General features: G+C 46.1%; 1 protein-coding gene across 1 annotated transcript; it reads left to right on the forward strand.

Annotated features, from left to right (window-relative positions):
- The first annotated feature begins 21 nt into the window (after positions 1-21).
- CDCA8 (cell division cycle associated 8) lies at positions 22-15,417 on the forward strand. The gene is made up of 11 exons (XM_036870830.1): positions 22-129; positions 290-402; positions 542-670; positions 2,527-2,567; positions 4,494-4,566; positions 6,575-6,657; positions 9,283-9,347; positions 10,257-10,352; positions 11,880-12,006; positions 12,766-12,852; positions 14,090-15,417. Exons 2-11 carry the CDS (start codon positions 306-308, stop codon positions 14,132-14,134), a joined length of 843 nt encoding a protein of 280 aa, XP_036726725.1. The 5' UTR covers positions 22-129; positions 290-305; the 3' UTR covers positions 14,135-15,417.
- The last annotated feature ends 1,214 nt before the right edge of the window (positions 15,418-16,631 follow it).

A 16,631-nucleotide genomic window follows, 5' to 3' on the forward strand; every position in this document is an offset into this window, starting at 1 on the left:
GCTTCTCACTGGTCAGCCTGTGGCAGTTTGAATTTGGTGGCGGCGGTCGCACGTCCGGTTAGCCCCGGAGCTGCTCCCTCTCAGCTGAAGCAGCCAGGTTTCTCTCAGCCCCTGTTTCGGGACCCACAGGTGCGTGCCTCGCAAATCTTTTATGCCCAGGCCCCGAAGGGGAGGGGTCCCCCTCCAAAGCCCCTGGGGTGCCCTCCGCCCTCTCCCTCACCCTTGCGGCCCCTTGTCCCGCCCCATCTCCGCCGCTGACGCCTTGTGGCTCGGCCCGCTCTCCCCGCAGCCTCCATCGAAGCGCTATGGCTCCGGCTAGGAAGGGCGGCAGTCGGGTGGCCAAGAACAACTCGGTACGGAGCCGAAAGCTCGCCTCTTTTCTTAAGGACTTCGACCGTGAAGGTAAGGGGCGGAGCCTGGGGGGTCGCTAGCACCTGGGGCAGTCGCGGGGTGCTGGCGGATTGGGGCGCTGGCAGCACGGATTCCAGGCCGCATTCTCCCGCCGGGTGACTCGTGTCCCGTCCGCTCTGCCCTCTCGCAGTGCAAATACGATCCAAGCAGATTCAGTCAGACAGGCAGAACCTCCTCAAGGAGATGGATAACTTGTACAACATCGAGATCCTGCGGCTCCCCAAGGCGCTGCGCGAGATGAACTGGCTCGACTACTTCGGTAAGAGCTGCTAGTCTTTCCCCAGGCCTCGGCCTGGAGCCCTTCTGTGGTTACCATGGCAGCCTTCATCTTCTTAGTGAGGTCTTCCAAGATCACTGTAGGAAACTGCAGCCCTACTCCTTCCCCCCACTCCCTGTCTCACCTCCCGGCTTTATTTTTCTCCTTAGCTCTTACCCTCATCTACCTCTGCAGGCAGGCAAACGTTTTCTCTAAAGGACCAGATAATAAATATTTTAGGCTTTGTAGGCTAGAGGGTTCTCTGTCGAAACTACTCAACTTTGCTGTTATAGTTCCAAAACTGCTGTAGTGAATGGGCATAGCTGTTCTACAATAAAAACTTACTTACGGACACACTGAAATGTGAATTTGACATAGATTTCATGTGTCATGAAATACTCTTTTTTTGGGGGGGCGGGGGGTATATTTTATCCAACCATTTAAAAATGAATGGGTGAATAGCTTGGTTTGTTACCAGACCTCAGATGGAAGGATAATCCCAAGCAGCTCTTCCTGCAGCTTAGGGAAAATGCCAGTTTAAAAATGGGCATATCAAATTGTGAAGTGCCAGGACTCAAGGGTTTTCCTGGCCGGAGAAAAATCCCAGCCTGTTCCCCACCCCCTTGTTAAATGTCCAAGGAAATGCAAGAGGCTGTCCTTTTGCTGGGTTACCCTTACTTTTACTATTTTCCTTATTGTTAATTACCCAGTACGTAGCCTCCTTCCCGGATAGAAATGCATGTTCTGCTCGCATAGTAGACGTTCAGTGATGCTTTTGACTTCCCCTGTTATTTATTAACCTATCTGTGCATTTCTGCAAATATTCATTGAGCATGTGTTAGGCACAATGCTAGGTGCTGAAGATGCATTGGGAAATAAAACAGGCGTTGTCCTTGCCTCCAGGAACTTACGAGTTAGTAGAGAAGGATCATTTTAAAAATTTGGACATGATTATATGTTTAAAATTATGAGTACTACAAAAGAGAATAGAGTAGCGGTCAATGAGCACATTTATATAGTGCTTTCTATGGCAGACAGGCACTGTACCAAGTGTTTTCCATATATTAACTAATTTCATCCTCATCACAATCATATTAATTGTTAATATTATGCCTGTTTTATAGACAACAAGATTAAAGCACAGAGATTGTTTACTTTGCCCAAAGTCTCACAAGCTAGTTAGTGACAGAGTCTACTTGAACCTAGGCATTCTGGTTCCAAAGCCTGAGTTCTTAACTATTATAGGGGATACTACCAGTTTTTCCAGCCAGAGGACCTAGCCTAAGTTTTTATTCTACATCTAAATCTGCAAAGACCTCTTCATTCAATACACATTGACTCCATGCCTACTGTGTGACATATTTTTGCCAGAAGCTATGGGTATTATCTCTGTCCTCAAAGAGTTCAGTTCAAGGCAGGGGTGGGTACTTCTACAGCTTTGAGTAGTTGTTGGATATGATGATAGTGAGCAACTAACAGCACATTGCCGCGATCTGCTGAGAGAGAAGAATAAGCAGAGTTTGGGTTTGAGCTGAGTTTTGAAGGATGAATTAGAAATTTGTTGGGTGCAGAGGATTATTTCGGGCAGAGGAAATAAGTACCAGGGCACTGAGTCACGAGAGACAGTGGCACATTTGGGAAATAACAGGCACTTTGGTGTGGTGGAATCTAGAATAAGCCATGAGGGGAACAGTCAAGCTTGGAGAAAGATTAAACTAGGTTGTAAAGGCTCCTGAGTGTTGGATCAAGGGCTTAATCTGGTCCAGTGTAAGAATAGTAAGTGGTCATATTAGGGAAGATGGTTTATTATTTAAATTATTAAAATCTGATGGTAACTAAACAAAATGTTCTTTTCAAAGCCCTTGGAGGAAACAAGCGGGCGCTGGAGGAAGCAGCAACAGTAAGTGACTTCTCCTATTTTTGAACTGTTGGTTAGTTTTAAGTTTAGTCTGTTCACAAAATTCAACCAGTGGGTGCTGACTGTGGAAGAGGTTCCAGAGGGGACATTATCTGTGTCAACAAAAAAATTATAGTTGTCAAATGCTGAGTACATGAAGCCCAGATAATTTCAAGGTTTATAAAGAGAGGTAGTTCCTTTTTTGGCAGGTTCCTTGCAGCTCTTTGCCCGGACCTTTGCAGGGGAAGTAGAAAGCCTAAAGTCCAAGTTCCTTTAAGCCCCTGCATCATTACACGGTGACCTGGCCTGCTAAATGAGGCAGGATAAAGAGTTTAGATCTTTACTGTGTGTTACAGTGGCCACCAGCTATGTGTAGCTCTTCAAATTAATTAAAATTAATAAAATATTTAGTTCCTCAGACATACTAGTCACATTTCAAATGTTCAGTAGCCACTTTCCATTCCATCATCCGTTTCAGACAGCACTCATCTATCTAGCACAGCACTGTTTCTTGCTAAGTCCTGACAGCTTCAGAATCCTTGTCTGAGTACTCCAAGTAGTCTCTGCCAACCCAGAGATGAAACCCGTGTCATTCCTAGTCTGTAAGGACTATTCTGATATTTACACACGCCCTGCAAGAAAAGGCCTGTGAATCATGCCTGCTTTTGCCTATTCCCATACATATAGTTACCACTGGGAACAAATTTAATTAGAATGGCGACCGGAAGCCTTTTTGAAGGCCCCAGGGGCATAGTAGAAAGACTTTTGGCCCTCTAGACTTTAAAAAATAAAAAAAATTTTTTTAAGGTAACTATGTGAGGTGCTGAATGTGTTAATTAACTTGATTGTGGTAATCATTTCACAATGTGTATGCATCACAAATCCTCATGTTGTATACTTTTAATATGTTAGAATTTTATTTGTCAATTATACCTCAATAAAGCTGGAGGGAAAAAATGAGAAGGCTGACATAGCATCAAGTGTGGTAGAGAATATGGGTCATTAGGAACTTGTTTGCTCCTGGCATGTAAACAAGTACAATCACTTTGGAAAACAATTTTGCATAATATTAAGGCTGAACACTTGTGTACCCTACAACCCTGTAATGCCCCATCCCTAAGTATATAGCCAAGAGAAAACTTGGACAGGTGTGCATCAGACACATGTAGAAGACAGTTGAAAGTAACAGTGTTTGTAATAGCAAAATACTATTGACAGGAGATTGGACAAATCCATCGTGATATTATATAGCAGTGAAAACAAATTAACTACAACCACAAATAGTGATCGAAAACAAAAGCAAACAAAATATTGTTTAAGCACATACACATTTGTGGAGAAACACACACACACACACACTTTCTTTCAAGCAAATGGAATGATGATAGTGGTTATCTCTAAGGAATGACAGAATTAGGAGACTGGTCACCTTTCGAGGAGAGGCAAGGAAATAGAACAGGGAAAAATACATAGCTAGAAGCAAGTAATTGGCAATGTTTTAGGCCTTCGGTTGTATGGTGGGTTTATGGAAGTTCAATATTTTGTATTATAACTAACATAACAATCTTTTGTGTGTATCAAAGAATGTTTTGGGATTTTTTGTTTTTAATATTTATTTATTATTTAGTAGCGTGGGGTCTTAGTTGCGGCAGGCAGGCTCCTTAGTTGCAGCTCGTGGGCTCCTTAGTTGCAGGAGATGGGCTCCTTAGTTGTGGCATGCGAACTCTTAGTTGTGGCACGCATGTGGAATCTAGTTCCCTGACCAGGAATGGAACCCGGGCCCCCTGCATTGGGAGCACAGAGTCCTATCCACTGCGCCACCAGGGAAGTCCCAAGAATATGGTTTTTAATTAATGTTTTTAATTTTAAAATATTGTTCCTCATATTTGATGGAATATACCTGTTGTTTTCTGGCTGTGTTCATCACAGGCTGACCTGGATATCACAGAAATAAACAAACTAACAGCAGAAGCTGTTCAGACACCCCTGAAATCTGCCAAAAGTGAGTACTTTTCAAAACCCCTTGTTGAACTGAGAGAATGAAAACCTAGTGTGGTTGGTTGGCTGCTTGGGGAGGCCTCACTGGAGGAACCTCTTCCCTCTAATGCCTGGTCCTCAGTCTTGCAAATCCAAAAATTTGATTTTGGCCTCTGCATTCAGTTAATGATATGCAGGACTGGTAACTAACCGAACTCTTTAGACCAATGTGTGAGCTAAAGTGAAAGTGAAAGAAGAAAAACAAAAGCTGTGCTGGAAACCAGTGTTGCCTGCTTGCTTCCCTGAGTTAGAGAGGTGAGCAAGGTTTGGAGAGGTGCTACAAGACACGGTAGTGCCAGCCAAGACGCTCCCTGATGTGATCAGAAGGGTTCAAAGAGAATTGTGAAAGGACCAACTGTCTCAGCGTGTCATTCCATGTTACTCAATTCACTGACCCATCCGTGGAAAATTCTCTCACATACACGTCCAACACTCTGAGAAACACTGTCTTAAAGGGTAAATTTGGGGGAAGCTGGGTTGTAATTAGTGAGCATAGACTCAGGCCAGGGTGAGTTCTGTTATGGACATGATGTCACTGTCATTAAGCTCCAGTAGCTCAATGCATCCAACTCCAGTGAGGATGGACCTGACCCAAGACCTGGAGTTTGGGGCTGCCCACCAAGCAGGCACCTTCTCCACTGGGCCAGGCCAGAAACACCGCCCAATTCTTGTTCCAGCTTGCCTTCCATCAGAGTTGTCTTGTAGCATGAAGACAGCATGATGGGATTTTCACTTTCCTAGTGTCATATTCCAGGGCTGCCCCCCCGAGGTTGTGGCATAATTGGACTTGGGTGTTCCTAGAATTAGTTCCTTAGCTGCAAATCTGCAATCTGTTAGGTCGCTTTGGGTTATTTCTACATTTAGGTAATGTCTAATTTCTCTTCTGAATTCCACTTTTTTTTTTTTCTCATTTGGTGTGTGGGGTGTGGGGGGCTGGTCTTCCGATTTCACCACTGGGAACTGAACACACTGGGACCCATGTCAAACAACAGTAGAAATTGGTTTTGTGTCCTCTCGACCACTGGACTTCAACTACATTGTAAGCTTTTTTTTTTTTTAATGTAAATATACTTAGATTCTTATTTGTGTCAGGGAGAAAAAAAAGCTTAAAAGTCATTAAGTCTGATCTCTCCTCCCATAATTAAATTTCTCTATGGAATCCCTGCTTGGGATTTTCTAGCCCATGGTTGTACGTATTTAGCAATGAGACTACCTTCCATTGATAGACAGCTGTAATGGTAAGAACGTTTTCTCTAATTTTGAACCAGAGTTTCCTGTGGTTTCTACATATTGATACTGGTTCTGCTCTTTGAGGTCCCATAGAGCTGTCTTCCATATGACAACCCCTTAAATATTAAAAATTGGTATTACTTCCTCTGTTATCATCCATCTTAAACATCCCTCATATCCCTTTTCCTTCTAAGATGATAATTGTAATAATTTATTATTTATAAGTAGTATTTTATTATAATAAATAGTAATACTTATGATGTGTTCAGTACCGTCCAAGGGACTTTACATTCATTCGTCCCACAAATATTTAATAAGCACTTATACAGTAGGCACAATTCTAGGGTTTGGGATGAATAACAAAGACCGTATTTTTTTGTTGAGCACACATTCCAGGTCTCATCATATCCCTGGCTCCTCCCTTTTACAGATGATCACCATGAAAGCCATGTGACCTAGTCAGAGGCAGGGCCAGGCCTCAAGCTCAAGGCTGTCTGACTCCAGGGTCTGCACTCTTATTCAGAATGCTGGGCTGCCATACAAAGCATTATGTGGGTGTGTTAACCACTCTGGAGACCCTCTTTTTTGTCTAAACCCTCTTTATTTTTTTTAAGTCATCTTTATATTGGATCTATTTCTTGATTACAGCCTAAGATTGCATAAGTTTTATTTCCTATAAGAAATGTGAATGCATAAAAGTTTATTCCCATGAGAAATATCACTCTGTTAAAACTTTCTTATAGCACGAAAGGTAATGCAAGTGGATGACATGATAATGGAAGAAGAAGAGGAAGAAAATAAAAATAAGAATCTTCGAACTGCAAGAGTAAGTAGGCACTCAGATTCAGGGCTGGAGCCTGTCAGGAGAAAAAGGAAATACTTAAAATACAGCATGCTCTCCCAGCACCCTTAGGCACAGCCTTTAAAATGAGTGAGATTTCACTAGCTGGAGAAGAAAGGGAAGGGAATTCCAGGAAGAGGTATGAAAGTGCCCTTTACGGAACAGGAAACAGTTTGATATGGCTGGGGTGTAAACTGTGAGGGTGATCTGGGGAGAGCAGGGACCAGAAAATGAATGGCCTTGTGCGCCAAACTTGGAAGTTGCAGTTTCATGAGGTAGGTCTTGGTAAATGACATGACCAGATAGGTATTTCAGAATAGGATTCAGGATAAACGGGAGAGAGGAAAAACTAGAGACAAGGGAACCAGTCAGGAGGCTACTGTAATTCTTTTTAATTTTTTTTTTAATTGAAGTTTAGTTGATTTACAATGTAGTGCCAATCTCTGCTGTACAGCAAAGTGACTTGGTTATACACAGAGACATTTTTTTTTATATATTTTCCATTACAGTTTATTACAGGATATTAAGTATTGTTCCCTGTGCTATACAGTAGGACCTTGTTGTTTATCCATCCTATATATAATAGTTTACATATACTAATCCCAAACTCCCAGTCCTTCCCTCCCCCATCCCCCTCCCTGCTGGCAACCACAAGTCTGATCTCTATGTTGTAAGTCTGTTTCTGTTTTGTAGATAGTTTCATTTGTGCCATATTTTAGATTACACATATAAGTGATATCATATGGTATTTGTCTTTCTCTTTCTGACTCTTACTTCACTTAGTATGATAATCTCTAGTTGCATCCATGTTGCTGCAAGTGGCATTATTTTGTTCTTTTTTATGGCTGAGTAGTATTCCATTGTATATATGTACGACATCTTCTTTATCCATTTCTCTGTCGATGGACATTTAGGTTGCTTCCATGTCTTGGCTATTGTGAATAGTGCTGCTATGAACATAGAGGTGCATGTATCTTTTTGAATTACAGTTTTGTCCGGGTATATGCCCAGGAGTGGGATTGCTGGATCATATGGTAATTCTATTTTTAGTTTTCTGAGGAACCTCCACACTGTTTTCCATAGTGGCTGTACCAGCTTACATTCCCACCAATAGTGTAGGAGTGTTCCCTTTTCTCCATACTCTCTCCAGCATTTGCTATTTGTAGACTTTTTAATGATGGCCATTCTGACCGGTGTGAGGTGGTTTCGATTTGCATTTCTCTAATAATTAATGACGTTGAGTATCTTTTCATGTGCCTACTGGCCATCTGTATGTTGTCTTTAGAGAGATGTCTATTAAGGTCTTTTGCCCATTTTTCGATTGGGTTGTTTGTTTTTTTGTTGTTGAGTTGTATGAGCTGTTTGTATATTTTGGAGATTAAACCCTTGTCTGTTGCATCATTTGCAAATATATTCTCCCATTCCGTAGGTTTTTTCCTTTTTTTTATGGTTTCCTTTGCTGTGCAAAAGCTTGTAAGTTTGATTAGGTCCCATTTGTTTATTTTTGTTTTTACTTCTGTTGCCTTGGGAGACCGACCTAAGAAAACATTGGTACAATTTATATTAGAGAATGTTTTGCCTATGCTCTCTTCTAGGACTCTTATGGTGCCATGTCTTATGTTTAAGTCTTTAAGCCATTTTGAGTTTATTTTTGTGCATGGTGTGAGGGGTGTTCTAACTTCATGGATTTACATGCAGAGGCTGCTGTAATTCTTGAACTGAGGCACTGACCCTGTAAAAAGAGAAGGGATGGTTCTGAGATAGGTTTTATAATGGAGAGTAGGCAAGATTGGTGGAGGGAAGGAGGGACCAGAGACGACTAGGTGGTTTCTAGTTTAGGGAACTGCCATCCGGTGGAACGTGGGGCACAGGAGGAGGAGTAGTGCTGGCTTAGGACTAAGGGGAGCAGTTCCTGTGTCAGTTGTTTGGCCTGCTGCGTGTTTCATACTTCTCCAGGACATCTAGCCCTGACAGAAATCTCAGCCCGAAGCTCAGGCAGAAGTAAGAGACTGAGAGACACCGACTCCCAGATCTTTAGGTGGTTGTCCCAGCGAGGGAGTCGATGAGGTTGTACAGGGAGAACGTGGAGGGGAGGCTGAGGATGGACCCTAGGAGGGAAGGTAGAAAGAGGAGCTCGTGAGGCAGCCTGCAGAGGGCCAGCCAGAGGAGTGGGGAGGTGGGTGGATCTTAGAAACAAGGGAGGATTGTCAGCAGGTAAAGAGTGATTCCTGTCAGGTACCTCCAAGGACTCAGCAAGGGTGAGGACTGCTGAGAGTTCCTTGGATTGGGCACCTGGGTGCCCTTAGTGACCGTCACAGCAGCACTTTGTGAGGGGGTGGGAGTGGGGTGGGGAGACCAACCAGGCTGCACTCAGTCCAGAAGACACTTACCTTTACTCTCGGTCCAAGGCCTCTATTTTGAAGACTCAGGCGGTATAGATTCTTAGTTGATCAATTATGTTCAGAATTATTTAAGTCACTGTGAATTCTGTGAGATAGACCTTCTGATGTTCGGTATTAGTTTTCTTTTCCAGAGCTGGTACCCCTCTCCCTTACCTTTCCCCTTTGCGGGGCTTTTTGTAACCTCAGTTTCATTTGACTGTGACTTCAGGTTAAAAGGTGTCCTCCATCCAAGAAGAGAACCCGGTCCATACAAGGAAAAGGCAAAAGTAAAAGGTAACAGGTTTTCCAGATTTAGATGTGTTTTTGGTTTTATTGGAGAGCCACATTCATTATGGCAGAAATAGGTGGTAAAAGGGCTTTTGTGACTTGTGTTCAAGTTGAGCTTCACATCATCGAATCCTCCAGTATCCGAGCTGGAGGGGCCTCTAGAAACCATCTGACCCAACACCTTCTCTGGTTCTTCTGCCCACGTTCTCTATCTTCCCCCACTTTTTTTTTTGTTTGTTTGTTTTTAATTCAAACAAGGAGATTAAGACCCAGAAACAGAGTAAGCACTGCATATTTTGTTCAGTTGCCTGACAGTCCATGTGTAGAGCTACCCACAGTCGGTCACAAAGTGGCTGTCACCTACCTGTAGTTAGTTTCTTGAAAGATTCCTCCCGGTCCTGCTAAGTAATGAGTCACCGTAGACTTGAACTGCTTATGCTGGGAGTTGGGGGGAGGGGCTGCCTCTTAACAGACTCAGGAAAGTAGTCACTGGGGCGTGTGTCTGTGAAGCGGTGGCTCCTCCCATTTCTCCCTGGGCAGTGGGAGCTGTCTGGCAGGAGGACAAGAGCTCCAGCTAGGGGGCCTGCAGGGTGCTGAGCGGCTGTCTCCTTCCCCTCATTCGTTAGCTTGATTGAGAAGTCAGATTCTGGAGGCAGGCTGCCTGGGTTCGGAGTTCTGGCTCTGCCCTAATTGGCTGTGTGATCTTGGGCAAGTTATTTAACTCAGTATGCCTGAGTTTCTGCATCCGGAAATGAGGATCGTGGTGCTTCTCAGAGGGTGGTTAGGAGGGCTGCACGAGCTAATGTGTGTAACGTGCCCAGGATAGTCTCTGACATGATCAGTGTTACCTGCCTCTGCGGCTGCCGTCCCTGGACCTGACAGTTGGCGCACCTAATGGTCATGTCTCACCTGTAGGTCAAGCCATTGTGCCACTGTTACCCCAGCTGTGGGCCGACTGGAGTTGTCTATGGTGAAACCAACTCCGGGCCTGACACCCAGGTTTGACTCAAGGTGAGTATTGACAGCAGCACTTGGATTTCTGTGGGAGCCCAACATGTGATGTTTGCCAGAAAAGAAGGGTGTTTAAGAAAATACTGGGAAGCCCTCACAGAGGAGGGTAACCGCCTGGGTTTCCTAATGTTTGCCTCTCCCCTGAGTGCAGGTTTGCGTGTTTTTGGTGACAAAATGATTCTTTATCTGTCCCTGATGACTAGGAGGCCTCTAGTGACTGTTTTGGTCTTTTCTGATTCTGATCAAGTTTATTTTAAATTGGTAGGTACTCTCCCAAACTCTTGGTAGGAGTGAAAATGGACACCACCTTTTGGGAGACCAGTATAAACAAGGATGTTCTTACAGCATAAATTAATCCCTTCCATAGTGCTGGTCAACTAGATAGGACATGGTGTGTAGCCATTAAAAAATAAGTGCATCTGCACGTGCTGATGGGGAAGAGCTTCATGATCACAAGCATCTCCAAAGCAGGTGGCAGAGCAGCGTGTCCTAGATGACCCCGTTTGATAGAAAGTTTCTGGAAGGACACATAAGGAACTGAGAGTGGTTATCTGGAGTGGGGAGAGTGAGGAAGACTTACATTCTTATTCTCACTCTTCCTTAACTGCTTATTGTTTTTTTTGTTTTTTTTGTTTTTTTAAAGAAATTCACGTTCTTTTATTTATTTATTTATAACTGTGTTGAGTCTTCGTTTCTGTGTGAGGGCTTTCTCTAGTTGCGGCAAGTGGGGACCACTCTTCATCGCGGTGCGCGGGCCTCTCACCATCGCGGCCTCTCTTGTTGCGGAGCACAGGCTCCAGACGCGCAGGCTCAGTAATTGTGGCTCACGGGCCCAGTTGCTCCGTGGCATGTGGGATCTTCCCAGACCAGGGCTCGAACCCGTGTCCCCTGCATTGGCAGGCAGATTCTCAACCACTGCGCCACCAGGGAAGCCCTGTTTTTTTTTTTTACATGAGTATATAGCAAAAGACATTTAGGGAAAAATAGATGACAACATTTTAAAGGTCTTGAGAAAGTCACTTTGGGAATTAATATAATGATGTAATCTCTGAATCATCCAACTTTGACCCTGGAAAAGTCCTCCTGATGGAAGCGCTTAGCCACTCTTGGAAATATATTAACCACAGTTTATTTCTGACTTTGTGGATGGATGGATGGATGGATGGATGGATGGATGGATGGATGGATGGATGGATGGATGGATGGATGGTTGGATGGATGGATGGATGGATGGATGGATGGATGGATGGATGGATGGATGACTGGTATCCATATGGAGCTTTGGACCTAAAATTTACATGGAAAAGAATCGACTTTCGCTAGATGTATGTTTGATAATTACAACCTCCTTCCTCCAGCTGTGTTTAGTCAATACTGTTTTTTAACCCTAAATTTAGAATGCGCCTTCTTAGAAATGTGTGATTTGAAAACTGCAGCTTGAGGCCAGATGGGGTTTGGAAGGACTCGTAGCGCCTGGTGTCATTCAGTCTGCTAAGCCATCTTTACAGAGATTTTCCCACTGTATAGGGTCTTCAAGACCCCAGGCCTGCGTACTCCAGCAGCCAGAGAGCGGATTTACAATGTCTCTGTAAATGGCAGCCCTCTTGCTGACAGCAAAGAGATATTCCTCACTGTGCCAGTGGGAGGCGGAGAGGTAAGTGTTCCAGAGGGCGATCAGGCCATGGCGTGCTGCTTGCTCAGCATTTCTTTCTCTTGTCCATCACCCACTTCTCTCCCAAAACCCAAAGTCCCTTTGGTTGCATGGCTTCTGATATCCACACTTCTGTAGGACTCAGAACCATTTCCTCTCCCAGGTTAGAGCTCCAGACTGGGAAGATCCTTGCCCAGCTTTGGGTTTCATTTGTTCATCTGCTAACATTTGCCCATCTGTCTTGTAGCAGGTTCAAGATGTAGAAGACATTCCTGCCCTTGAGAAGTAGTTCAGTAGTCAAGCTAGGCTCCCAATTAACTATAACATGTGATGTGTGCAGTAAGGGAGATATTAAAGGGCGTGCAGAGGAGGGCACTATCGGGGTGCGTGCGTGCTTAGTCCGGAAAGGGGAGCTCGAGCTGTGTCTTCCACTTTGTGTAGCTTCGCGGGGTCTGAAGCAGGCCGAGCAGAGCGAGTTGCTGACCTCGGCTCCTGGGACGGAGGGGATGGTTTATCTCAGATGAGGTCTGCAGGGCGTTTCTAAGCTAACGTGCGCCCCTTACACACTCAGCTGATCCAGCTATTGGCCCAGTGATAAACACCGACGTCACTGTCTCTTTAGGATTAACTCCCCTCCTGCCTGCCTTGCCATCCCCCTCCACAAGTGCAGGACATCAAGGGACCCCCGGAGCACACTGGGCTGCTGGGTGGAGGTTCCTGCCCTGAGGGACGTGCCACTTTAACCCTCTTCCCTCCACACAGAGCATGCGGTTATTGGCCAGTGACTTGCAGAGGATCGATATCGCACAGCTGGATCCAGAGGCCTTGGGAAGCATTAAGAAGCTCTCTGTAAGTCTCGGGTTCCTCTCCACACACAGGAGGCCTCCAGTAGCCTTCTGCGTTTAGCCGTACTTAGGATTGCCTTTTGGGTCTGGCCTGCTGCTTTACACTTACAACTGTGTGGCCTCTTTCCCCCAAGGGATTTTGACTGTTATCCTGCTTACCGAGCAGCAATTCTGTCCCTAAATTGATGCTGAGTTTTGGTCCAACCAGAGCGCCTGCCACAGAAGTTCCACAAGAGAATCAAATCCTGCCTCATGCAGGCAGTTGGTGCCTGTATGTTAGGGCACAGTTGAGCCCCCGGGAACTGAAACTTCCTCACAACAGTTCAGGAACAGGGTGAGGAGCTTGCTACCAGCAATCCCACAGGATCAAAGAAAGCTCTGAACAGGCAGGCCCTCTGAGTGGTGGGACCCCAGTGCCAGGAGTCGATGGGGCTCCGCTCCGGTGCACCAGCTCCGTCAGCAACTCTGTCTTTGGGGCCTGTGCCCGCACCTCTCTTGCACCTCGTCCTTCCCCCACTCAGCGGGTAACCTGCTCCACGAGGCCCTTGGTTCTGCTCTCCCTTACCTTGAGTCTGTATGTGGCTCTGGGTGGCCACACTCCAGCTCTGGCGCTATTGCTCCATTGCCCAGCGCGCACAGCCCAGTTTCAGTCCTCATTTAAATTCTCAAGAGGAAGAATTGAATTAGCTCAGCTTTGGTCAGATGGGCCTCCCCGGTCCCGTCAGCTTTGATTTTGGCTGGTGGATGGGAACACCTAGTGCAAACGTGGCTGCTGTAGGTCCCCCCTTCTGGGGGGAGGTCTGTGAAGGGTGCGTCCAAGTAAGGGGACGGGGCGGAGCTGCTTTCCCAAACATGTCGTACAGAACGGAGGCCGGTGCTGAGGTCAGGCACATACCCAGCCCCCGGATCTGGTGACATCCATCATCTAGCTGGACCTACTGCATTGCTGTTCCCAAATCATACCTTCACTGTCTCATTTGAGATGGTATTTTGCTCCTTTGTTCAGATGAGAAATGGAGATTCAGAAAGGTTAGTTCGGTCTGCGTTGGTGGTATAGAGGTGAGCATAGCTGCCTTCCAGAAAGGTTAGTTTCTTCATGTTACCAATAGAGGATGGAGGGCTGAGATTCACTCAGACCAGCCCGGCCCCGAAGCCAGTGCTACCTGAGTAGACTAAGTGCTAAGTGGGCAAGCCTGCCCAGCTTCATCCTCTCTAAATGGCCTCTCTCCTTTTCCTTTCAGAGCCGTCTTGCTCAAATCTGCAGCAGCATACGGACTCACAAATGAGGCTGCTATTCCAAGAAGCCAGGTTTGACAGGATGGACCTTCAATGGGCACTTCTGGGACCCTGAAGACACCTCTTCCCTTTGGCCTATCGTCTGTTTGAGTGTGAAGTTCCAGAGCAGGGAGAAGCGTTCCTCTTGGAGTTTTCAGGAAACGTTGCTATTGGCACCTCCCAACCCAGATGACAGACACTGCCTCTGTGTCCATACAGTCCAAACCTCCTGCCACTCTCCCAGCTGAATTCTCCTTCCTGCTCTCAGAGCTGCCGCCTCTGCCTGCTGTAGCTCCACGTCCTCTTCGCCCTGCCCTAACTCCAGCCGAGGCTGCACAGGGGAGCCTCATGTTCTCGGGAAGACTGCCAACTCGCCCTCACCGGAGAGCCCGCTCCAGCTGGCGTTTCCGCCCTGCGCGTGCTTGAGGCTGGGAGCTGGGCTCAGAGAAGTGAGCTCCATGAGAGGGCGGCTCCAGGAAGCTGGGAGGGACTGTGCAGATGGGGCCAGGACCTGTCACAGCAGTGACCACAGGAGGAAACATTTCCCCTCCTGCGCCCATCCCCTCCCTCCTGTGGTGGGTACTGCCAGGGCTCTGCAATCTTAACACCTGCCATGCCCAGTAGTTTTGTTTCAAGCTGACTTGTAGACTAGTATTTTGTATTATCCCTGTTTACCAAAGACCAAAACTTGGTTTGTGGGCGGTTTCTTTGTCTTGCTCCTCTGCCTCTGGTTAGTCCAGTTAGTGGGAATCTGGATAAGGGAACTGTAGGGTTTAGGTTAATCTGGGGTTTTTGCATGACTGGCCGCAGAGGATCTCTAAGCTCTCCGTGGCCCTGTGGTCCCCACCAGGTCTGCAGACTTTGCAGAGAGCACTTCTGTCTTCCGAGGTTCATGGGGAAGTGGGCGTAGCTTGCCTGGTGGCCTTATTCCTCGTGTTTGGCCTCTGCCCTGGCGTGGGCTGTCACGTGGGCACTGAGATCCCTGGCGCTCCAGCCAGCACCTCTGCCCCAAAGAATCATTAGATGTGGTCTGAGAACGTGGGAGCTGAGACCCCAAGCCTGAGAGCACAGGGTTCTGTGTATGGCTCTTTGTTGTACTTTATATTATTTTCCTACATGACCATTCTAGTAATCCAGTCCTGTTCAAGATGTGTTCTTTTCAAGTTCTTTTATTCTCCCTTTCCTGAGACTTTTGTACATACTGTTTTCCTGAGTCATGGTATCTGTAAGCTGATTTATTCTAATCAGAGCTACTGAAAGGTACCTGTTTTCAATAAATTGTGGATTTGTTTTTAATTGATATTCCGCCTGCCTGTCATCTCCAAGCTGTGCTACCTGGACCAGAGACAGTTTTGGAGCTGAAGCTATTGGAGTGGGGGTCTGCAAGCAGCTACTTTCCTGAGAAGATGCGAAAACCTTTACTTCAGGCAGAACCTCTCTGATACCTGAAGAGGGGGCCCTCTCCCCAAGATCCAGGTCACGGGTAACCGAGCCCAAGAAGCTTTCCCCCAACACCTTCCTTCCATGAGCTAGAAATTTACATCATGGGGGCACAGTATCTAGGGTATCTATAGTTTATTTGTGTAGCAAGTCTCGTTGGCCAGGGACAAAGCAGGGGCCCAGGTGATTCAGTGATCTTGCTTCTCACTGCCCAAACTTCAGGCTGTGGCAGATCCGCCTTCCTGGAATTCTCTCTTCGCCGAAATGATCAATGTGGGGCTTATGGTGGAAGAGAAGACAGACTGGGGTCACGGTTCAGCAGGTCATCAGTGTTGACAGTTTAGGGGGAAGGCCCTTCAGTCAGTGACAGTATTTAGAGTAGAGGTTACTCATTTCAAGTGATTAAGTCACCAAAGCTGAGGCTTCTACCTTTTCCTTCATCATCTGGTACACTGTTGTTAAGTAGAGCCTGACCAAGAAAACACTTAGGATCCAACATTCTTTACTCAAAGCCACCCTCACCCTAGTTTGGCTCCAACTGCACTACTGCCTAGACCCAATTGCAGGGAATGTGTAGTATGTAACAGGTCCCTAATAAATACCAGTCACATGACAAAGATGGAGCAGTCCTTCATTCCGTATAAAAGTTGGCTTGGAGAAGGTAATGAGCTCCCCATCCCAGGATTTAAGGCATGGGTTGAACTATCACAGGGCAGGGATGCGGCAAAGAAAATTCAAACCTCACCGCCAGCCCACAGACCAAAAAGGGACGCAAACGCTTTTCACTGTTTGGATTTTGTCTTTTCAAATTAATTGCTAACAATTAAAAAATTGTGAGATTTCACAAAAATGGTCACTAGCCACCAAAAAATACCTAGCGACACGGGCCACAGTCAACAGGAGCTGTGTAGCACTTTTCCTTGGCCCTCAGAGACCTCTTCCCATTCAAAGGAATTCTTACCTCATCCCTGTGGGCAGTTTACTTTGTAGCCTCTGCTGCGTCTATAAAGTGAGTAAAAGCAGAGCTGCTCTGGATTGACGGGAGGATGAGGCCTGGAGTCCTCCCCC

Source organism: Balaenoptera musculus, chromosome 1, assembly GCF_009873245.2.
Source record: "Balaenoptera musculus isolate JJ_BM4_2016_0621 chromosome 1, mBalMus1.pri.v3, whole genome shotgun sequence".
NCBI classification, from domain to species: Eukaryota; Metazoa; Chordata; class Mammalia; order Artiodactyla; family Balaenopteridae; genus Balaenoptera; species Balaenoptera musculus.